Below are 23,298 nucleotides of genomic sequence, written 5' to 3' on the forward strand. Positions count from 1 at the left end.
TGGCAGTCACTCATCGTGGTGCCCTGTGACCAGTGGGGTCCCTCAAGGCTCTGTCCTTGGACCCATCCTGTTCAACATCTTCATTAATGATGTGGACATTGGAGTCAGGAGTGGACTGGCCAAGTTCGCCGATGACACCAAACTTTCGGGCAAAGCATCCACGCCAGAAGATAGGTGGGTGATCCAGGCTGACCTGGACAAGCTCAGCAAATCGGCAGACGAGAACCTGATGGTGTTTAACACTGAAAAATGCAAGGTTCTCCACCTTGGGAGGAAAAACCTGCAGCATCCTTATAGGCTCGGCAGTGCTACGTTGTATAGCACTACAGAAGAAAGAGACTTGTGGGTTCCTTGACCACAAGATGAACATGAGCCTGCAATGCGATGCTGCGGCTAGTAAAGCAACCAAAACACTGGCTTGCATCCATAAATGCTTCTCGAGCAAATCCCGGGACGTCATTCTCCTCTTGTACTCGGCTTTGGTGAGGCCGCAGCTGGAGTACTGCATCCAGTTTTGGGCTCCACAATTCAAAAAGGATGTGGAGAAGCTTGAGAGAGTCCAGAGGAGAGCCACACACATGATCAGAGGTCAGGAAAACAGACCTTACGATGACAGGCTAAGAGCTATGGGGCTCTTTAGACTGGAAAAGCGCAGGTTCAGGGGTGATCTGATAGCCCACCTATAAAGTTATCAGGGGTGACCACCAGTATCTGGGGGAACGTTTGTTCACCAGAGCACCCCAAGGGATGACTAAGTCAAACGGTCATAAACTCCTGCGAGACCGTTTCAGGCTGGACATAGGGAAGAATTTCTTTACTGTCCGAGCCCCCAAGGTCTGGAACAGTCTGCCATCGGAGGTGGTTCAAGCACCTACATTGAACACCTTCAAGAGTAAATTGGATGCTTATCTTGCTGGGATCCTATGACCCCAGCTGACTTCCTGCCCTTTGGGCAGGGGGCTGGACTCGATGACCTCCCGAGGTCCCTTCCAGCCCTGATGTCTATGAAATCTATGATCTGGGGCATTCTGGCCTGCTGCTAGAAAACATTGTCAACTGCTGGGATAGAGCATTCACATGAGAAACAGGAGAACCTGGCTTCTAGGTCCCTTCCTCACCCACAGAGGTGAACTTGGGTCTTTTTGACTTCACAACACAACACTTCAAGCACTGATTATAGATGAACCTGTTTGGACACTTATCTTGCTGGGATCCTTTGACCCCAGCTGACTCCCTGCCCTTGGGGCAAAGGGCTGGATTTGATGATCTTCCAAGGTCCCTTCTAGCCCTAATGTCTATGAAATCTATTAAATGAAATTACCAAATCCCTTCTCTGGTACTGCTTTTGATAGCAATGAAAGTCCATGCTCCACTAGATAATAAGAGGCTCTTATTCTGGGGGATCCTGATACAGAGTCCGAGATCAAGCCAATCTCCCAGAAGGGAGTACTAATGGCAAAGGAGCTTGAATTCCTGGTAGCCTTCCAAAGCTCATAAGAGCTCCCAGAAATGAGAGATTAGGTGCCAAAATCTCCTCTCTGGCCACAAACATCACACCCTATTGAGGTTCCTTCTTCCCTCTGCTCCTGAACACCACCCCCCTCAGCTGTCTACTCCTTTGTAGGCTTTGTCCCTTATGCCAGCCACCATAGTTTCCATACACACAATTCACCACTAATATCAGCCAAGCTCTGTGGTTCCCTCACAGTTCTTAAAACCAGCCCTCCAGTGTATCTCCGCTCCTTCCCCTGCATTAACAATAGACCTTTTGGAGCTAACTCTTCTTCCAGGATTCAGTCTGTTGTGTACCTCCAGGGGCCTGAACCTTAGCACTCTGTGTATTTCCTCTCCTGTCACATACCTCACATTATCTCTTCTCCACTACTGCTACTAATATCTGGCAAGACAGAAAAGATAGGATCCAAGTACTGCTCCTAGCACTTGGTACTGCACAGAAGGCTACACCACTGTTACTACAGAGATGCTGAAGCCTGATGTCATTCCTCACATTAACACCAGTATCAGTACTGCTATCTATCCTAACAGGTAGGGAAATTTTTGCTTTTTGTTTGTCCATCCCCAGATAAAGTATTTGCCTTTGTAGTCTCAGTGTTCAATTCTCCATCTTTTCCTTCCAACTCCTGTCTCCTTATCCCAGCGTCCCAATCTCTTCACCCACTGACTCTTAACATACAGAGCAGTGGTGTGCACCCTTTTTGTCAAGTGTGCTACAGGCATACTAATCAGTATGACTACACTGCAGTAACTGCTGTGACTGTGATTCTAGTGCAGGATGCAAAATCTGCTAAAGAAAATGGAGAAGTCCTCTAGTTCTTCATCCACACTGAGTTCTGTGCTACTGTAGCTAGATTGATACTGATAGTGGAGATAGTTTATTTAAATCTAGCTTTGGTCTATGTGACAATGACTGCAGTTACTGAAGTAGAGACATACCCCCCCCCCCGAAGAAAACATGTTAAATGGGAATGACAGATGAAAATGGAAGGTGGGTAAGATTGGATGACACGTTCAATAAAATTATTTTCAGTTGCTTATCACTTTCCAGATATTTCAGCTAATATTTTCCATACAGGGGCCACGTCTACAGGAGATGCTGACTGCAGAGTAGCCTGATACTATTGTGTAGTAGCATTATGTAAGACAAAATGTGATGCAACGCTACTGCGCAATAATATTAGGCTAGTGCACAGCAGCATCACAAAAAAGGTGTTCTCAGGCACTACTGCACAACTCAGGTTACTGTACAGTCATTTTATTAGACCAACTAAAATAATTGGGAAAATTCTTCTTTGCAGGTTTTCAGGTACATGCACACTTCTTCAAGCAGAGGGAGCACCCAAGACCTTGTAGGGCACTGTATTCATTTCCAAATATGAATTTGGTCATCTATGGACATGTCTACACGAGATGCTTTACTGCACAGTAGACCAATTTACTGCATGGTAGGCATCACCATTCACACATGCAGATGCTTACTCTGGAGTAAATTGGTCTACTCCCCAGTTAATTTGCTACCTGCAAATGCAGATAGGAAATTAACTGGAGACTAGTTACCTCACAGTAACATACGTGTAGATGGACAGCCAGGAGAAAATTTGCTCCTGGTCATCCAGGCAGCAGGGGCCAGGAGATTGCTCCCTGCCTCCAGGAGCTGCCTCCTGCCATGGCAGGCTCTGATGGTAGAGCCTGGGCTGGGACAATGTCCCTCTGCCCTGGCAGCAGGGAACTCCTGGCCCCAGCTCTGTGATTGGAGCAGGGTCTGGGAGATTGATCCTGCCCCTGGGAGCTGCCTGCTGCTGAGGCGGGCTCCAGTGGCAGAGCTTGGAGATTTCAGTATTGGTTGGAATGTGTGTGATCACCTTATTTATACTAACAACTTATGCTAATGCCTATGACCACCCTTTCACACTTTGGTGGCCCTCTTTCTTGGGCCACTTTCTTATTTTCCAGACTACAGTCCTATTCAATGCTTATCCTCAGTGTGGAGATTTTTCAGAATTCTCCCAATCCTGAGTTCCTAAAGCTCTTATAAGTTAGACCAGCCCTGATCCCAACTGGCTATTTCCTCATTTATTCAAGCGCAGCCCATCCCTGGACAGAAGCTCTTTATGTGTAAATGTCTGTCAGAGGTCATGCATCCCACAACCATAAACCATTCATTTATCTTCATTATCTTGTTATGCTTTCTCTCTCCTCTTGAGCACGAAAGAATCCTACTGAGAATAACTTGAGCTTCTAGGTTTTTTTAGGGTCTTCCCCAGCCTAGTATCATTGTTGTTTATCTTTGTCAGCAAATATCCAGTCATATCACTTCTTTTCACATAAAGATGAATTAACAACTTCTTCCCTGCTCCCATTAGTATCTTCATCAGCCTTAGGTTTGTGTCCCATATCTTCATTCCTGATAAACAGCACACCCTTCTGTTTCCCAGGCCATTTCTTGTAACTGGTCCTTGTAGCTCCTTTAGAAGAGAATCCATAACAGATTGATCTAGTTCTGGGCACTGCACTTCAAAAAAGATGTGGAGAATCTTGAAAGGGTCCAGAGAAGGGCCACAAAAACGATTAAGGGCCTGGAGGACAAACCTTATGAGATAAGACTAAGGGATCTGGGACTGTTCATCCTGGGGAAGAGAAGACTTGGACAGCACTTCGTGGCCACCTATAAGTATGTAAGGAGTGAATATCAGGAGCTGGAAGAAAAACTGTTCACTAGGGTGCCCCAGGGGAGGACAAGGAGCAATGGCCATAAACTGTTAGCGGATGGTTTCTGGTTGGATGCAAGGAAGAACTTCATTACAGTAAGGGTGACCAGAATCTGGAATAGACTTCCCAAGGAGCTGATGCAGTCCCCAACCTTGGAAGTCTTCAAGAGGAGACTGAATAGACACCTTGTTTGGATCACTTGATTTCATCAGTGTTGCTGCCCACAGCAGGGGGTTGGACTCAATGATTTGTCAAGGTCCCTTTCAGCCCTTAATTTCCACGATTCTATGATACCCAAAGAACTTCCTTAGACCAACATGGCTATAACCAACACCCCTGCACAGTCATTTAGTACTTGTTTATACAACTACTAAATAAATGTGCATTTGTCACTATGCAGTAGCCCCTTGTGTAGATGCAGCCTGGGTGTTTACTTCAGGCTGAATTTTAAGAAAACCTCAACCAAAATGATAAAGTAATTTCTAAAGAAAACAAAAAACTATGGAAAAGTGTGTCGCTCTATCCAGAGTCTAAAACTGGAAAGGGGAACAGAGAAACTGACTAGGAGAGGGTGAGCAGATGGGACCTTCTGGGCCAGGAAACTGGGATTCTCTAAAAGAGGAGGCTGAGGAGGCATAAATGGCATGTGAGCCCCCATACTCAGTAAAGGGAGGTACTGGGGTGGAGGCAGGGGAGACAGACTTCCATGTGGCCAGAGGCTCAATCTGTAGCAACCCCCTCTCTCTCCAGTATGTATCCAGACTTTTACACACCGCATATCCTATTAGTATCTGAAGGTTGAGGCATTCACTGAAATATATCCATCATAACTACCTTCCTGCCCACTTCTCTAGTTTCCCTCACTGGTGTGATCTTCCTTTCCAGCTCTCTGTTCCTTTGTTACTGAACTTCATCTCTCTGTTGCCCTCCCCCATTCTAGCATGGTTTTACCTGGTGAACTGCCACTGCTGGGTGTACAGACAATGTCATCCAGCCACACACTCTGAACCAAGGAATCCTGCTTCTGAGGGCCCGAGACAGAGCACATCAGCTCCTAAACAGGATAGAAAAGAGATGTGTTAAAAATGCATTTTGTAATCATTAGTACCAAGAATGGGGACTATCTAGGGGAGGGGTAAGTCTAGAATTTGGTGTGAGCAGGAGATGGAGACCCTGAGTATGAAGGGAAGGGAATCTGAATTTCAGAGGTTATATACTCACCGTCTCGTTCTCCTCTTCCTCAGATGTTTCATTTTCCCTCACTCCACTACAACAGCTGCTCACATTGGAAGAGGAGCGCGAAAGTGGCTGCATCACACAATATCCTGAGCTTTGATTGGAGAGGGTTCTATGGAACCGAAGCCCCAGAGTTATCATCATTGTGATATGCAGACCTCATTTTGCATCATCCACCCAAGATTACTCAAGAATTGCACAGACATTAACAGCCTCACACCACTTGTGATGTGACTTTATTACAATAATACAGGAAATGACTCATTCACAGGCAGTTTCAGGTAGGACTAGAACACAAGATATATGCCTTCTGTTTCCTGCCTGCACCAATTCAGATGACATTTTTTCCATTCAAGGTAACAGTGTAAGAGAACTAAGAAAGCAAGATACTTGCAAAGCACAAGTCTCTGCCAGGGGCAACAAGTGCATGTCTTGAAAGGTGATTTTAGACTCACTTGCTCTTCCTATTTGGGAATTCTGGGGAACTGGGACTGGAGGATCCATCAGACTTCAGGTCAAGTAAAGGTCCTGGACTATCAACCACCTTCTGGATCCCCTCAGCAACATCCTTACTGGAATGAAATTAAAAACAAGGGCCAGGAGTCACAGTCATGAAATCTAATGCTCTCTACACTGCAAAATGCAGAGATCTTTCAGCAACACAGAGATGGAAAACAGGCAGGAACATTACAGAACAGGACAGTCTTCTTAAAAGTGACCTGCAGAGATAAAATGTATTGGGACTGGTCCCTTTTAGGCTTCTTTATAATGAATAAAAAGCCATGAATTGGATTTAAAAAAAACAACCCTCTATTTTTGGGCACTGCACTTCAAGAAAAGAATGCTGATGATCCTGCCTTGAGCAGGAGGTTGGATTAGATGACCTCCTGAGGTCCTTTCCAGCCGTGTTTTATTATGATTGGAACACTAAAGATACCAAGGTTGTGACATCTGATTGAGAGTGTCCTGGGTTTTCTCTTTAAAATTAGTTAAACTTCTTTCATTTTGGTTGATAGCTATTTAACTAAGACACTTGTGAGAGAAGCTCACAGTATAGGCCATTTAGCATTGTGACTTCTTTAATTGTGGCTTAAAAAAACTCCCAGTCCTGATCTCAGGGTCATCTAGGGTGACCACCCATCCCTAATTGGATGGGATAGTCCCAGAATGGGAGCCTCGAGTTCTGGTCCTGGGCTGCATGACCCTGGGACAGCTTTTGTCTAGGATTCACAGCATCATGCAGGGATCCAGGTTTCCCCTTGCAGGCTGGCACACATGCATGTGGCCGGAAATACAGCTGGGCAGTGTGGAGAGCAGCTCCTTGCAGGAAAGTCTATGGTGGGAGGGGACATAGGAAGAGCAAGGGTGGGGGGTGCAGAGCTAGGCCCTCATGGTTAGGGAGTGAGTGGGGCAGGGGCTAGGCGTGCTGACTAGCAAGGGCAGTGGATGGAGCCAGGGGCCTGGGAGTGGAGCAGAGCAGACCCATGGGCGGCTCATCCAGGGGGTGCGGGCCGTGGGGGTGGGTAGCTCCCCGCCACTGTGCATACCTTGTGCCCCCTAGATTTATGTGGAGGGTGGGGGTGGATGCAGGCTGCATGCTGTGAGCTCTTGGGGCTTCCTCCCCTCCTGCCCTCCCCCAGGAGTCCCATGCCACCATGATGAGGCACCCCCTGCCTCCCCAGCAGCAGCAGGAGTGACGGTGGCAGCAAGTTGTGCCTCCCACTGCTGCTGGGTAGGCAGGTGCCATGATGGTGCAGGGCTCCTGAGGAGAGGGCAGCAAAGCAGGGAGCCCCAAGCTCACAGTGCGCACCCGCATCCATCCCCGCGCTGCTCAGCTCTGCTCCAGCTGTTCTGCCAGCAGGTGGGGGTGGTGGGGGTGGAGAGGTAGGTATGTGTCCCACCTTTATATTCTAAAAAGGTGGTCACACTAGGTTCAGCCAAAGAGGCATCCAAAAGCATGGAAGTCTAAGCTTGGGATTCATGATATATATATATATAGATATATATCTATATCTATATCTATATGTAGAGAGAGACTTTCTATGTAAGAGAAGCAAAAGGTAAACTTCAAAAAAACTGAGTACTGTAATAGTTTTTGGTTTGTATGTTCTGTTAAAGAGAACTTGCTTCTCAATATCTAATCCTTCTCAAAAGAAAACTTACATTCTCTTAAATTAAAATAAGACTGAGTGTCTTCCTTAGGTAAAGGCCTAAAAGGGAGGGTAAGGGTAGTAGGAGAGGTTAAAAAGGCATAGGCCCTGTTCCTTGTGACAATGCTGCTGTTCATATGATGGGCAGGTAAGGTTTTCTCCTCTTCCATATTGACTCTATTGGCTGGTTCTTGGATTTCATGGAACAACTGGAAAAATTTCATGATAGTTGCAGAGTAGTTAAGGCATTGGGCTTTGACAACTGAAGTGTAGTACATCATGAAGGGGTATAAATGGCTTCTACTGCTTAGGTTACAACTTTTCAACGCTTATAACTCAGTCAAAATAAATCCACTTGCTGCTCCTGGGACAAAGCTACATGATGCTCCTCACTGGGTGCATCTATACATGAAAATAACACAACACAATAAACTCCAGAGCAGTTTGAGACACAGTCAACTGTTCCTAGACACAGTGTCTACACATACACCTGGGATAGCAGCAGTTTGAGCCAGGATGGAGCTGTCCTGGGCTAGCAGCAGACTCATGGGGTTAGCCCTGGGCTGGCTGGAGTACAAGAATACTAAAGTACTGAGCTGCGTGCCAAGCAGGCCCCACACTTTTGTACCCTCATGCTCCAGCTAGCCCATGTCACCATCTACACATGCATTTCATCACACTTAATTACTGTGCCATAAGATAGTACTGTCTGTGAATGACAGTCCTATCTTATGGCGGAGTTAATTAATTTACTGTGCCCTAATACCAGCACACACGTAAACAGTGACACTTTACTACGTACCTAATTAGTCGACTTCAGTAAAATGCATATGTAGATGCACCCAATGAGAGCTCTTTTTAGTTTGCAACTCCCAAGCCTCAGGCATTGTGCTTGAAGTCCATCTGCTTAAAGCCATCAAAAGAAAAATGACACAATCATTTCTTTAGAAGGCCAAAAGATTACCCACTTTCTCTTTTTCTTCCATTCTCCTCTACTTGAAAACAGCTTAAAGGTTGTTTTCTTTTTTACAATGCATATTTAACAGGAGGAGCAGTTATCCTGAATTATCCTGTATTTTCTCCTAGGACACAAACAGAAGTTGTATTTGTTAAGCAACCAGCCCCTTGAAAGCACTGTACAGCCATGCCATGACACAGGTGCATGGCTGCAGAGTGCTTTAAAAGTGGCTGATTGCACAACAAATTAACCCTCATCAAGTGAGAGATCATAGGAGGGCACTCCACTTTGGAGCACCTGAGGGAACTTCTGTTCCCTTGGGTCAATCTGTTGTGATTGGGGCTAGGCTGATGCAGCCCCACCCTGCCTCCAGTGCTGTCTGCAGGAAAGGATGGGGAGTGCAGAGGGGGAGTGAGTTGTGGGCTGCAGTTTGCCTACTAACTGAGCTGGGCTGGGGGTAGATTGAAGTTCCCTTGCCTCATGGCCCCCACCAACTCTCTCCCCTCCAGCTCAGGCTGGGCAAACCCCAACCCGAAGCTTGCTCCTCTTCCCTTTTCCTGGGGTGGGGGGAAGAGCTAGGGGGGAGAGGCTTCAGGCAGGTTCCTTGGGCTTGATCAGCTCCAAAGTGGAGCTTGATCCCCACTCCCTGCCCCACACCCAACAGGCAAACATCTGTTGGGTCAGGGTGGCTGCTCTAACTCATGGCACTTTATGTAACGCACCATGAGTCAGAGTGGGGGCCTACACATCTGTCAGAGCCCCTAGACGAAGCATTTGTCTTCTGTTGTCCACTGCCTTTCATTTACTCTCTCTCTCCCTTCACAGTCCTCCTGTTGGTTCTTTCCATTTCTGTTTCCCATTAGTTCCCCAGACAGTTTCCCATATCAGTCCACTCCCATTCCAGTTCTCTGGTTCCACCTCTCCTTTATCACTCTCATTTTGTCTCCCTTTTCCCATTTTGCCTAATTTTTCCTCAATACTACCTTGATCATGTTACCCTTGTCTAATTTTCCTGGCCCCTCCCTGCTTCCATGGGTTATACCTCTTCTCCTCCTGGATGTTCTCAATGCCAATAGCACTGCTGCGTCGACTGTGGAAACGGCTGCCTCGGGTACGTGATGGACTCCTTCCAGGTAGGGCAAAAGACTAGAGAAAAGGTGAAGAAAGAAGTGATAGAAAGGGAAGAGGAGAACAGGAGAGGCAAAGTTGCAGAGAGCTGGAAACTGAGAGGTAGTTTCTAGCCTGAATCCCTGAGCCTCCCCTACATTTCCTCTCCTGTGTGATCACACTGTCCAGAGCAACCCAAGGCACCAGAGCCTGATGGGATGATGCACACAAGCTGTCAGTAAGGAAGAGGGGGAGAGATCAACATAGTTGCAAAGACAGAGAAGGGATATGGCATGGGAGCAATGGAAGGACAGATAGAGAAGTTACAGTAGCTGAAAAAGGGAGAGAGAGAGAGGAAGGGAGAGAAGAGATGCAGCGAGTTTGGAAGGCGGGGTTAAATGTACATTTGAAGAAATGACTCAGACACAAAGAGGGAGATTCAGACAAGACAGAGAGATGAAGAGGCAACAGACCCAGTTCATCATTGCCTTATGTACTGCTTGGCCTGAAATATCTGTAAAGCTGGGAAAATTGTCCCCTGGATAATTTCCCCAAGTGACAGGGTCCTTCCTGGCTGACCCAGAACTGGTGTCCTTGACTATATGCAGCCCTCTATAGTAGTGGTACTCAACCTTCCCCACCCCACGCCACACAGGCCAGATGGGTAATGCCCCATCTGCCCACAGGTCAGATCCAAGCAGTGGTCCCCATCCAGCACCTGGGGTGGGTGTGGTGGGCATCACTCAGCCATGTGGAGGGGGGCAAGGGTCAGTCCAGTCCCAAGACAGGCCTACAGGGAAAAGTGAGTATGGCTTGGCTCTGCAGGGGAAAAAGGACATGCCTGAGCCCTACAGCAAGGGGGGAAGAGGGAAGGAGGAGAAAAGGGGGTGTTGCCTGGTCCCAATTCAGATGCAGAGGGAGGGGGTGTAGCCCAGCCCCATGGAGGAAGTGAGCGCAACTCAACTCCAATGGGCTGTGCAGGGCTTAGGGCTTGGGAATTTGGTGTGGCAGGAAGGGCAACCATATTAATGACCACTGCTCCCTTGCCACCAAATTTTCAAAACTGGCTGGATGCCAAGGCTCTTCAGGCTGTATTTGGCCTGTGGGCTGGAGGTGGAGCACCCATGCTCTATAGCAAGAACCATGGGCAACTGGTGCCTCCTAGCTCTGTGGGGCACCAGTGGCCAATCGCCGCTGGGGGGGTAGGGTGTCCTCCAGCAGCCAATCACAGATCGGGGGGGGGGAGTCCCCCAGCATCTGATTGTCAACCCCAAAGCACCAGCAGCAAACTGGAAGTGCAGCCGGCACTTCTCAGGGGGGCAAAGACCAGTGCTCCCCACTCCCCCCGTACCCCGCCTTTGCCAGAACCAAAGGCAGCCAGGTATAACCATATTTTCCAAATGAGAAACCATAATCCTCTTGTGGCAATACATTTTAGGCTTACGAAATACTCATTTGTAACATAAAAGTGAACTTTCTGTGCAAACCGATTAAGCCTACTGACCCCACAGGAACATTCACATATTTCTGAGTGGAAGATTTTACCAGTAATGAGTTTATAATGTGACACTGCCCAAGGGTCCTTTACAGCCACATCAAGTAAAAGAATGGGCTTCACAGTGCCTTGTTCAACTTTTCTCTTACTGCAAACACTTTTCATCTCAGAGCATTTGGTCCACTGGATGATTTGTTGTTGTACTAAGGAATATCTTGAATAGATGTTTCGTAGTTATAAGAAAGTAACCAGTTTGACTGATAAAACTAAAAACTTGGACTTTTTTGATATCCTGAAGTTCTTAGTTCTCATAATATACATTTACAGCACTAGCCTGGTAAAGCCAAGGCATAGGACCTTCTTAAAGTTAGAGCAGCCCTCGGTCCTATGATTAGTCCAGGGTAAAGAAGACATAAGAGTGATGTAAAGCTGTCTTTGCCCTTCTTCCCATGCTCTACACAAATCTCAGCTCCAGTATGTATATGAATGTAATACAGAAAGAAATCACAGACAAAAAGGACAGCCACAGAGAAAAAAAGATGCATGCAGAAAAACAGTGACACAGTAAGTCTGCCCCCCTGCAAAAATCTACTGGTGAGGAAAGAGGGATGAATGTATGGATGAAACAGAGGTGTTGGGCCTCTTCCCACAGCCCACCCTAGTACCTTACCGCAGCAATAGCCTTGGGGCCCTCGGCGACACTCTGGTTGAGGGCAAGGCCAGCTGTACCCAGGCGGTTTGGTGGGGTTGCTGGCTGCTGTTGTTTCCTCATGGCCATACCCATAGTATCCAGGCTCTGGCTGCGGCCCCGGATCACCCGCTGGACAAAATGGAGACAGGGAGGCAGACGAAGAGAGATATGTGGACATACACACACACACACACAAGGAGAGTATGAAAAATGCCACAAGGAGGGCAGAAGTGGATGGGGTCAAAGCAATACCACAGAAATCCTCCCTGCTAACTACAAGTCAACAACATTCATAAGACAGGTCTGTTTGGTCCCAGTTGATGAATATGCCCCAGGGCCTGCAAAATCTTGTTTCCCATGGCAGCTTCTTTCTCAGTTGATCTAGTCCTCATGTGATAGGAAGAGATTCCCCACCAAATAAATACCACAATTTTTCTGATAAGCCAGCATCCTCTCATACTACATACTACTCAGTGCAAGATAAGGGACTAACCCTTTCCACCTCCACTATAAATCTTTGTCTTGAGCCTAAATATTGGCTCCAAATAAGAAGTTACCAACCCTGGCGATCTTCAAAAAGCGTCTTGATGCCCATCTTGCTGGGCCCAGCAGTCTTTCCTGCCAAAGTGCAGGGGGGCTGGACCCAGTGATCTGTAAAGTCCCTTCCAGCCCCTAACAACCATGAAGCTATGAACCAAAACCTCTCTACTCTGAAAAAAGTAGACATTTCCCATAACATTTCTCCTTTTCCAACCTCTTATACAAGTCATCTCAGCATAATAACAGAGGCACAGCAACTGATAGAAGGAAGAAGAGATTTCTGAATAGTGAAAAGTATTGAGCTGAGTGTGAAATCTTCTGTTTACAGACAGAATAGCCGTAGCAGTTTCATAGTACTTAGGGTCAGAAGGGACCTAAACAGGTTCGAGCTCCTGCCCCAGGCTGGAATGGGTGCCGGGATCATATCAGGTTGTGGCAGTGTAAATCTATGATATGTGCATACACAGATTCTGCCCACGTGCCTCAGCCCTAAACGTGCCAACCACTCCAACAGGTACATGCAGAGGTAGTCTATTCAGTCCTCAGCAGCTCAACTTATAAAACAAGGTGGCTGACTTCTCATCAGTCATTGGTCACAAGGAATAAGGACACCAGAAGCTAGCCAAAAGGCCAACTCACAAGGGAATCTGAGTGGGAGCTTGTGGGGACAGCTTTCCCATCTGTGTTTCAGTTGTTTCTTTCTTTTTTGTTTTTGATGCAGAATATAAGTAGTAGGGGTATGCCAAGCGGGCAGTATTTGATTCAGATTTGGCCTGATCTGTGGGACAGTGATGCGATTCACTGATTCAGATCACTGTCCCAATTTGACTCGGCCAAATCTGAAGATTCGATTCTGTTTCGGAGAATCAGTGATTTGGCCATAGACACAGCTTTATGTTTTTTCCACGTACCTCGAGGTACCAGGCGCTGTTCGTGAATGCTGAGATGGTGGGGTGGATGGAGCATCCCATGGAAGCACAGGGGCGTCCCCTGTGTGCTTGGTGGCAGACCCAGAAGTGGACCAGAAGTACTTCCGGTCCACTTCTGGGTCCACCACCAAACACGCGGGAGACCCCCTCACACTCCCCTGATTCAGCGATCGGCCGCAGAGGGACCTTGGGTGCTCCTCCAGACCCAGGAGGCGCTAGTAGCTGAACCAGGGGTCAGCGGGGGGGGTCCCCCATTAACTCCATGGCAGACCTGGAAGTGGACTTCTGGTCCACTTCCAGGTCTACCACTGAGTGCATGGAGGATCCCCCACACTTCCATGGGATGCTCCATCTGCCACACCATCAGTGTTCATGAGCTGTGCCTGGTACCTCAAGGTACATAGAAAACATATAAAACTGTGTCTATGCCCAAATCTCTACAAATCAATTCGGAGGCATCCAATTCGATTCGGAGAGGTTAACAGGTCTCCTGATTCAATTCGGAGATTCAGCCACCAAATTGGGCCAAATCTCCTCCAAATCGAAACAGCAACCAAAGCTTCGCATACCCCTAGTAAGTAGTGTAAGGGAAGAAAAGGTTTTTTTTTGCTCTATGAGGCACCAAGAAAGTGCCATAATGGATGGAAGACACTGTAATTCAAAAATCACTGCCACTGCCTGTTCCTGAATGAGCTCTGTGTAAATGCATCTAAGTTTTCCAAAGCGTACTAGCACTACATTGATATATGTGTTTGGAAAAGAATCCACAAGATAGGAATCTTAAAGATGCTGAAGTTACTGTGGGGCTGGAGTGTAACTAATTACTTGTTGTAACAGGAGCTTTTTTAGATGAACTGCTGATATACATATTCTCTCTTGCTCAGCCCCTGAAGTCTTTGACCAGAGACTATTTTTGCCTGTGGAATGTGCTCTAGTCCCAACTCCAGATGGCCTCTGTACACCAAGGGATTCAAAGGCAGTGTGCACTTCCTGCCTTACAGTTCCCTCATTACAAGGGAGTCTGTATAACTCATGAGTTTGAGGAAGAGAGGAAGGAGGTTTAAGTTCAAATGTTTATATGGATAATGTGTCTCAAAGAGCTCAGGTAACTTCCTTTTTTTCTTTGAATATTTGTCCACCTACAAATTCTCAAAGTGAGTGGTTCCAAAGCAATTCCTATATATATCTGAAAGTATGTCTTGGAGTCCCATAGGTGAACAGAAATCTGAAGGACCACCCTGCCAAATGCAGCATCTACTTTAAAGTTTTTCCTAATGGCATAGTGGTTTGCAAAGGTATGGGCAGAGTTTCAGATGTCAGCAATTAAAACACTGCAAAGGGAGCCTGAAGAGGTGACCTGAAGTCTGGTGGAATGGGAACATATAATCAAGGGCAGGTCTCTTTGGCAATTTCATAACACAACTTCATTTAGTTTAATACCAAGCCAAGTATTCTCTGGGCTATTATCTAAGCCTTTAGATCTTTCAGCTACAGCAAAAAGCAGGGAGGAATTTAGGAAAGAATTTAGTCCTATGCAAGCAGTAAATCAGTACTCTTTTAACATCAAGGGGCCACAGAGAAAATTCCTCTTGGGAGGCACTAGACACTGGGGAAAAAGTTGGTAAGAATACTTGATGACTCCAGGGGAATTTAGTGACAACTGTAAGCAGGAACTTTGGGTGGGTCCTGAGAACTACTTTATTTGGATAAAAGGCAGTTCACAGAGGATTTTCATAAAAGCCTCGAACTTACCAAGTTTCAGGGGTGTAGGTTGTAGCTGTGTTGGTCTAAGGACATAGTCAGACAAGGTTCTTTGGGTAAATCTGATATGTTTTATTACACCAGCTCACATAATTGGAAATTTTCTTCTTTGCAAGCTTTCAGGTACAAATACCCTTCATCAGGCTGAGAAAGCAACCAACCATCCCTTCCCCCCAGACTGGGGGCTGGTTCTTCCAGTCAGACCCCAGCCTTGTGGGCCCCATCCCGCAGTCCCATTGATGGAGGGGCCTCACTTCCAGGTCCCAGGGAAGGAAATGTGTAAGCAGCAGTTTTAAACTTCGCACCAAAGATGGGCGCATTTAAAACTATGGCTTTCACTTCCCTGCTGAGGATTCCGGGGCCAGGGCCTCAAATGGTACAGGCCCCTGGGCTCGTGCCCAGCTGGGCTGCGTATTAATCTGCTTATGCTTGAATGCCATATTCATATATAGCTATTTAACAGTACTAAGCCCCAGGCGCAACTGTGATGCCTGGTGGTGGCTCTGCGGCTCCTGCTGATATCTGGCTCTAGGGTCTCTCCCTTCACTTCTACGTACCACACTTTGATATTCTTAAATTTGAAAGGGGAAGCAGTCCATGGATCCTACAGTGAGCCCTAATCTGTCTTCCCTGTCAGCATATCCCTTTTACTAAATTGGCTCTGCTGGACCATACATGCCCACTCCCCCAGGCACCTGTTGCCTTTTGGGCTAATTTCTTGGCTTCCCACCTCCCCTATAACAATGTCCATGCCTCACAGATGTTCCCAATCAAGCAGTTCGGTGGGTACTTAGCCCCAGTCTCATCTCCCACCTCAGTGGGCTTTTCCATCCCTTGTGTCACTCTGCTCCTTTTGGGCTGTGGTCTCCTGGCTGTAGTCGCTGCCCCTCTTGGGTGCTATGATTCTCGACTCTGACTCCAGCCCTCTTGGACGTTGGGTCCTTGGCCCTGTCTCTTTCTCTTACTCTCTTGCTGGAGTCCGGGTCTTGGCCCTGATTCTGACCCTCTTGGGCAACACTGAAGCTTGAGGTCCTGCCCTGGCAGGCCCATGCCTCACACCACTCTGGGACCTCCTACCTCCCCTATCAATTTCAACCTGGTCCACACATAACTGTAACAGAAAAATAATCCCCCGGCCATAACACAAATTCCTCACCTCGTCCAAACCCAAACATCAGCTCCTCAGCTGATTTCCAGAGCTCTCCCCTTTCCTAAGCCCTATGCTGCTGCCAGCTAGCAGCATTTTACCTGTCTGCCCAGGGTAGCAGCAGTATCTCTTGGAAGCTCCTCTGCATCCCCCTGCTCTGGAGCTCTTTCCTCTGCAGTCTCTAAGGTAAGGTAGGTTCTACAATAGGCACTCAGTCTCTGGGGGTCTAGCTGCCTGTACTCTTGCAGCCAGCATATTGTGTGCAGTGTTCTTTTGACTGTCTGCAGGTGTTCCCCTTTCCCTTAATGTGCAGCTTCATGCCTAGGCAGCTATGTTTCTTTGCTGCCTACTCTCTTTCAGCTAGCCTCTCTATTCAGCTGCCTGGGATGTATCTGCAACATGGTACTTTAAAAAGAAAGAATGAGCCCTAGGCTCCCTGGTACAAGTGGCTCAAAAGGTGAGGCCATGGAAGTCATGAGGATCAGCTTCAGGATCCACTATTGCACAGGGTCCCTAAAGAAGGTATACCTTAGCTAACCCTCAACTCCAAGGCCTGTAACAGAAACAGAACCTGCCGGGTATGAAGTGTGTGATATATGGAATGTACCTTTAAAGGGCCTGCGGTGGAATGGTCCAGTTTTCAGCCTAGTGTCACGTGGGTGTGGTTTCGTGGGGGGTGGGTGGCTTGCCCTGCAAGCTGGAGTGGGTGTGTGTTGCTGAATCCTTTTTCCTAATATAGATGAAGCTGTTTATCATCCCACCAGTCTCTGCTGAATGCTGACTCGAGGCCAGAACCCCAGGGGCATGAAGGTCTGAATGAGTACCCCATCCCTGGCACCCAAGGCCTTAGGCAAAACATTATATGGTGTCAGAAGTTATCTGTCTCTTGGTGGAGTCATCAGCAGCCTGATTAAGGGGGCTACAGCTTTCACCCATAACTATAAATAAATAATAATGGAGCACTTCAAACCTCTACCAACATTGTCCTTTACTGGAAATCTTGGAGAGAATTGGAGGAGATGGGAACAGAAGCTTCAATTATACCCTGCAGTCACAAAGGCCAAGGAAGAGGAAGAGGATTGTAAAACTGTAGTCATGCTGCACTGCATTGGGGATAAAGCCCTCGAAATTTACAACAATTTGCAAGGTGTGTTTCCAGACCCAAATAACAAAATCCTTACAGAGGTGCTTGCAGCATTCAAGAACTATTGTGAACCTAGAAAAAACCCTGCTTTTGAAAGGTATGAGTTCTGGCAACTTACATACAACAAGGCTACAGGCATAGATGATTCTATTACAGAGCTCAGAAATAGAATACAGCATTGAGAATTTAGACCTGCTGAGGATGTTATGTTCAGAGACAAAATTGTCTTCAGCAAAACTGACAGCAACCTCAAGGAAAGGCTTCTGGAAAACCCCACCCTCATCCTAGTATAAGCTGTGGATATCTTCAGGGCAAAGCCTCTCACAAGTGCTCAGGCTCATGTTAAGTCTGGAGAAGCAAACCTACATACAGTTGAGCGAAAGCGAAACTGCCATAGCACTTTGCCAAAAAAAAAAACAAAACCCAGTGAATTTTGCTCCACAGGAGGGCTACCAAGCGGCAAAGGGCAAAGTTTGCAAAAGGTATGGAAGCAACACAAGCCTAGATCGTCCCCAGTTTTCTGGGAAATTTGTTACAAATGCTCTGGAGTTAACCACTTTGCAAAAATGTACAAATCAAAGGGAGAGGCTCCAAAGTCTGAAAAAGGAGTTACTACCATATATATGTGCACAATGTCAGCATAACAGAACTCACAGACCTTTGACAGCCTGAATACCTGGCACAGCACTGTTATGATTGCTGACTTGCTGGCTGACTTGCCCATCTATATGAAGTTAGATACTGGGGCAGAAGCAAACACTACTCTGGTAAATGTAGCAAAGGCCCTGCAAGGCAAAGTAAAGTATGCAAGATTCAAGCTCATGTTACATTGGTTGCATTTGGTGGTGCATGCATCGAACCAAAAGGTGTAATCATTGCACACTGCAAATCTTGTGCTAATGAATCCAATTTAACTTTTTATATAACAGACAATCATGACCCACCAATACTTGGTAGGGTGCCATGCACCACCTTAGACCTTATCGGACAACTCCATGGAATGGCCCTGCCAGTACCTACCACCAAGGCAGACCTCGTCAAACTACACCCAGATGTTTTTGAAGGTCTGGGCCAATTTCCTAGTACCCACCACATCTATGTCAGTCGGGGGGTACCACCAGTTGTGCATGGGTGTAGAAAAAATCCCTATGCAACCCTAGGCAAGTTGAAGACTACCCTTAAAACGCTGGAAACTATCAGAGTCATTACAAAAGGAATAAAGCCCACACCCTGGGGCAATAGCCTTGTGATCACACAAAGGAAGGATGGTTCTCTACGACTTTGTCTAGACCCACGGGACTGCAACAAGGCAGTGTTGAGGCAGTACTCCTCTATTCCCACTGTAGAGGATGTGCAGAAGAGCTTGTCTGGTAAAAAGCCGTTCACCATTCTTGATGAAAAGGATGACTACTGGCAAGTCAAATTGGACAAGGAATTAACAGAGCTGTGTACCTTAACACAACATGGGGATGGTAGCACTTCAATCACCTTCCCTTTGGTATAAGTCAGTTAGCAAAGTATTCAAACAGAAGAATCATGAGTGCTTTGGTGACATTCTGGGAATCCACATAATCACGATTGACATGCTCATTGCAGCAACTATGAAAGATAAGCATGACACTATCCTGAAACAAGTCCTGGAGACAGCACATCTGAATACAGTTTTTAGTCAACAGCATTAGGTATATGAGCCATTTCTTCTCAAAAGATGGTGTCAAACCAGACGATGACAAAATGGAAGTTATCAACAGGATGCCCCCTCCAACAGACAAAAAAAAGCCTTCAGAGACTCCTTGGCACCAATCAGTACTTGCCACAATACATTCCACATGAGACAAGACTGATGGTCCCACTGAGAGCACTTTTCTGGAGCAATGTTATCTGGCAATGGGGACCTGAGCATCAAGAAGCTCTGGATAAGCTCAAGCAAACCATCACAATGGCACCTGTGCTCAAGTACTTTAACCCAGCAGAGCAACTGGAAATCCAACCCAACATGTCCAAAGATGGCCTAGGAACATATCTGTTTCAGCAGAAACAACCAATTGTATATGCTTCGAGGGCTCTAACACAATCTGAAAAAAATTATGCACAGATAGAAAAAGAACTTTTGGCAATTGTCTTAGCCATGACAAAGTTCCACCAGTATGTGTATGGCACCCAGGTAAGGGTCCAGTTGGGCCACAAACTCCTGGAAGTGATTTCTGCGAAGCCCATAGGAAAGGCTCCAGCACAGCAACAGAGGACACTGTTGCAACTCCACAAATACGACATCCAGATTCACTATACCAAAAGCAAAGACATATTAGTGGTTGACACACTTTCTAGAGCCACAAGGCTGGCCCCTCCCCCTGAACCTGATCTTTTCCACTCAGAAAAGGTGGTTCACGGTCTGACTGCAATGGAGCCACTCAGTGGCCAGTTACTCCAGCAGTTACAGGAGCACACGAAGGTTGACGCGGAACTACAAGCCCTTAGAGCACAGCATCTTAATGGATGGTCGAGCAGACAAAAACAAGTTAAACCTGAACTAAGGCCTTACTGGTCTCTCAGAGACCACATCTGGATTCAGGATGATTTCCTCATGATTGGGCCAAAAATAATCATTCCACGCAGTGTCAGGACCAACATGTTGACATTGCTTTACTCGCCCCATCAAGGCATACAAAGGTCGAAAGTGTGTGCTTGACAAATCCTGTATTGGCCTAAGATAAATGCCCATATCGAGTAATGGACTACAAATTGCACACCTTGTCAAGAGCTCCCACTCAGAAAGAGCCCATGAGCTCAGGAGATCCCAGACCTGCCTTGACTAAAACTGGCAGCAAACATTTTTGACCTATGGGAACAGTGTTATTTGGTAATAGTCAACTATTACTCCAAGTACCCTGAAGTTTTGCACCTGCCAGACAAGACGGCTGGCATGGTGGCAGCCAAAATGAAGTCTGCATTTGCTCGCCATAGCATACCCAAAGAAATTGTTTGTGATCACGTGCCATTTGCAAGTCACACGATGAAACAATTTGTTTTTGGGGCATAACCATCACCCATTCTAGTCCAGGTTATCCACAATCCAATGGTCAGGCTCACTGCACAGTTCAGACCATCAAATTGGTGTTAAGGAGATTTTCCAGGACAGCTCAGATCTACACCTGACTTTACTCAATCTGTGGAACTTGCCCATTATGCGCCTTGAGTATGCTCCAGTGCAGCTTCTGATGGAGAGACTTTTACACAGTACCCTCTCTGCTACAACAGTAGTGCTGACTCCTAGGCTACTGTCAAATGCATCCCACAAGTTGTGGAAATATCAAAGGCACCAGAAGAAGCACTATGACCACATGGCTGCATCCCACCTCTATGAGAGTGGGAGAAAGTAAGGATGCAAACAAGTACAGGTTGGGTACCAGCGTCCATTATGGCAAAAAGGGATGAACCGCATTCCTAACTGGTAAACCCCCACTGTGATAATGTCTACAGGAGGAACAGAAGACCCTTAAGAAAGGATTACTCATCATTACTAGCAGAACAAGTTGATGGACCTCAAGATATGGCAGCAGAACAAACATCAGAAGTAAAACCAGACCACCAAGAGCAAGAGTTTCATTACATTTCAGAGAATCCACCAGTACCCACAGAGATACCTGAAGACAAACTAAGAGTGGATGTGTGGTGAAGTTGCCTGTGAAGTACAAGGACTATGTAATGTGATAGTAGCAAAGGCTAGACCCTGTCGGTGAGCCAAATGCTAGCAACCGCGGGCTCCATGAAATGTTCCGAAATGTTCCAAGTTAAAGTACATACTGATGAACATTCAACTACTTAAGAGGAAGCTCCCGGAGTAAAGAAGGGGGGTGTAGTATATGGAATGTACCTTTGAAGGGCCTGTGGCAGAATGATCCAGTATTCCCCTGGTGCCGTGTGGGTACAGTTTGGTGGTGGTGGGTGGTTCTCCCTGCAAGCTGGAGTGTGTATGTGTTGCTGAATCTTGTTTCCTAATGAAGATGAAGCTGTTTATCATCCCACTGGTCTCTCTTGAATGCTGACTCAAGGACAAAACCTCAGAGGCATGGAGGTCTGAGTGAATACCCCATCCCTGGCACCCAAGGGCCTAAGGAAAATGGTAAACGACAAATACTGCTGCTGGCCTGAGTCAATTTTGAGGGCTTTAGTTTGACTGTAGAAGTGTGGCTAAAGCAAATGGCCCTAAATGCTGTATGCATGACTACAAAATGAATCTTAGGAGGCATTATAATTATCATGGTAGCAGGGTAAAGAAAGCAGTAAACATATCCTGCTACACCAGGAGTGATATCAAATTAAACAATTCGATAGCAATAAACACAGCAGGAAATGGTATACAAGAAGGTCTTAAATAATCCAAACATAGAATATTACTTGTCTAGCTTAAGAATGTTAATAATACTGACTGATGTAACGAAACTCATTGAACATTTTTCTGCCATAATTGGTATATCTTCAGGTGTTGTTACACATTACTGTCAATATGTGTTAAGGGCTCTTAAAACAGGGGGTTTAATGATTAGCAGTGAGGATCATCTCTCACTGGTTTTAGGCAGCTCCGAATTAGACTGCTCCACAGGCCCAAGGCCAGTTGGGAGCACTTCTCCAGTGTCCCAGGAGGCACCACTCCCAGCCATTCCCAGGTGGATGCTCTACCTTCCCCCAGAGAGACGGTAGGGGTAGCCAGGGGAGCCCTAAAAGTAAAAATTCCACCCCACTACACTCTCATTCCAGACTCACTCCCTCATTCTGCTTCCCTCCTCTCCTCCCCCTGATCCTCAGGGCTTTCCCCTGTTCCCCCCACCCCCCTGGGCTCCCCTTCTGCCCTTTAGAGCTCACCCCCATTCCTTCTGTCCCTCAGGGCTCCCTCTCTGCCCCACTGTGTCCCCCTGCTTACCTGTATTGCCAGTGCTGTCCTGGGGGAGCAGGAAAGAAAGGGGAACATAATTGCCTGCCTACCCTGTTGCTGCCACTGCCAGGCTGCTGCTGCTCTTCAGGCTGAGCCCAGCCCAGAGAGTGGTAGCAGCAGTGGGTGGGTTCCTTTTTTCTGCCTGCTACCCCAGGACAATGCCAGCAGCCACAGGTAAGCCTTGACGCGGGTAGCTGCAGGGGGGAGGGTGTAGTGGTGATTAGGGATCTGAGCGAGTGGGGTCATCCTGAGCAGCCCGGGGGGAAAGGCCCAATCCAGGGTGATGTGCACAAGCCAGGTGAGTGTAGGGCAGCAGGTATGATCTGGGCTGGTGGTGGGATGGCAGGCCTGATCTGGGCCAGTGGGGGAGGGGCAGCAGGTCCAATCTGGGCTAGCAAGGGTTGGCAGGCATGAACGGGGCTGGCAGGAGGGCAGTGGGCCTAATCTGGACTGCCAGGATTGGGGGGGAGGGGGTGGAAAACAGCAGGTCTGATCTGCGCCAATGGAGTTGGCAGGCCCAATCTAGGGCAGCAGGGGTTGTGGCAGGCTCAATCTGGGCCAAGGGGGAGCAGCACCCAGTCTGGGTGAGAGGGAACTGGGAGACCTGATTCAGGCCTCCAGGGGCTGGTGGGGTCCCAATCTGGGTCACCTATACTTCCGAGAGAGCAGGTGAGCTGGGCAGGCACAGAACCAACTTGGCACCTCTTAGCCAGAGTCCTGGCTTGCCCGCTTGCTTGGGCAGGTGAAAGGAGTGCATGTTACAGAGAGTATTTACACTTAACGTGTGACTGCTCAAAGCATGCACTAACTTTAACAGCAACTAACATTCTTTAAAGTTAGAATGTGTTAACTGTGACTTGTAACTACACCCTTTGTTAAGTTTCTTAGAAACCTGTAAAAAAAGGGAACTTTGTCACATAAGATCCTAAAATAAAGTGAAAAAACCCAGGATGATGGCAACACTACTAAATGTTGAATGA

At 47.1% G+C, this 23,298-nt stretch overlaps 1 protein-coding gene across 9 annotated transcripts in view; it reads right to left on the bottom strand.

Moving 5' to 3' along the window:
* Nucleotides 1-23,298, bottom strand: part of LOC149866753 (rap1 GTPase-activating protein 1-like) — a 119,876-nt gene that overhangs the window by 32,041 nt on the left and 64,537 nt on the right. For 7 of the 9 annotated variants that reach the window (XR_016441945.1, XR_016441944.1, XM_090044111.1 and 4 more), the window contains 5 exons: nt 11,844-11,993; nt 9,614-9,717; nt 5,919-6,035; nt 5,449-5,575; nt 5,179-5,281 (listed from right to left, as the gene is read on the bottom strand). Coding sequence is in view for 7 of the 9 variants with exons in the window: in XM_090044111.1 (XP_089900237.1) it covers nt 5,179-5,281; nt 5,449-5,575; nt 5,919-6,035; nt 9,614-9,717; nt 11,844-11,993 (601 nt within the window). In the remaining 2 variants the exon portion in view is untranslated. Of the gene's footprint in view, nt 1-102; nt 4,184-5,178; nt 5,282-5,448; nt 5,576-5,918; nt 6,036-9,613; nt 9,718-11,843; nt 11,994-23,298 lie in introns of those variants that run through there. The other 2 variants (XM_090044109.1, XM_090044107.1) reach the window with 2 other exon arrangements.

Source organism: Crocodylus siamensis, chromosome 4 (assembly GCF_052110815.1).
Source record: "Crocodylus siamensis isolate JL-2025a chromosome 4, ASM5211081v1, whole genome shotgun sequence".
Classification (NCBI taxonomy): Eukaryota; Metazoa; Chordata; order Crocodylia; family Crocodylidae; genus Crocodylus; species Crocodylus siamensis.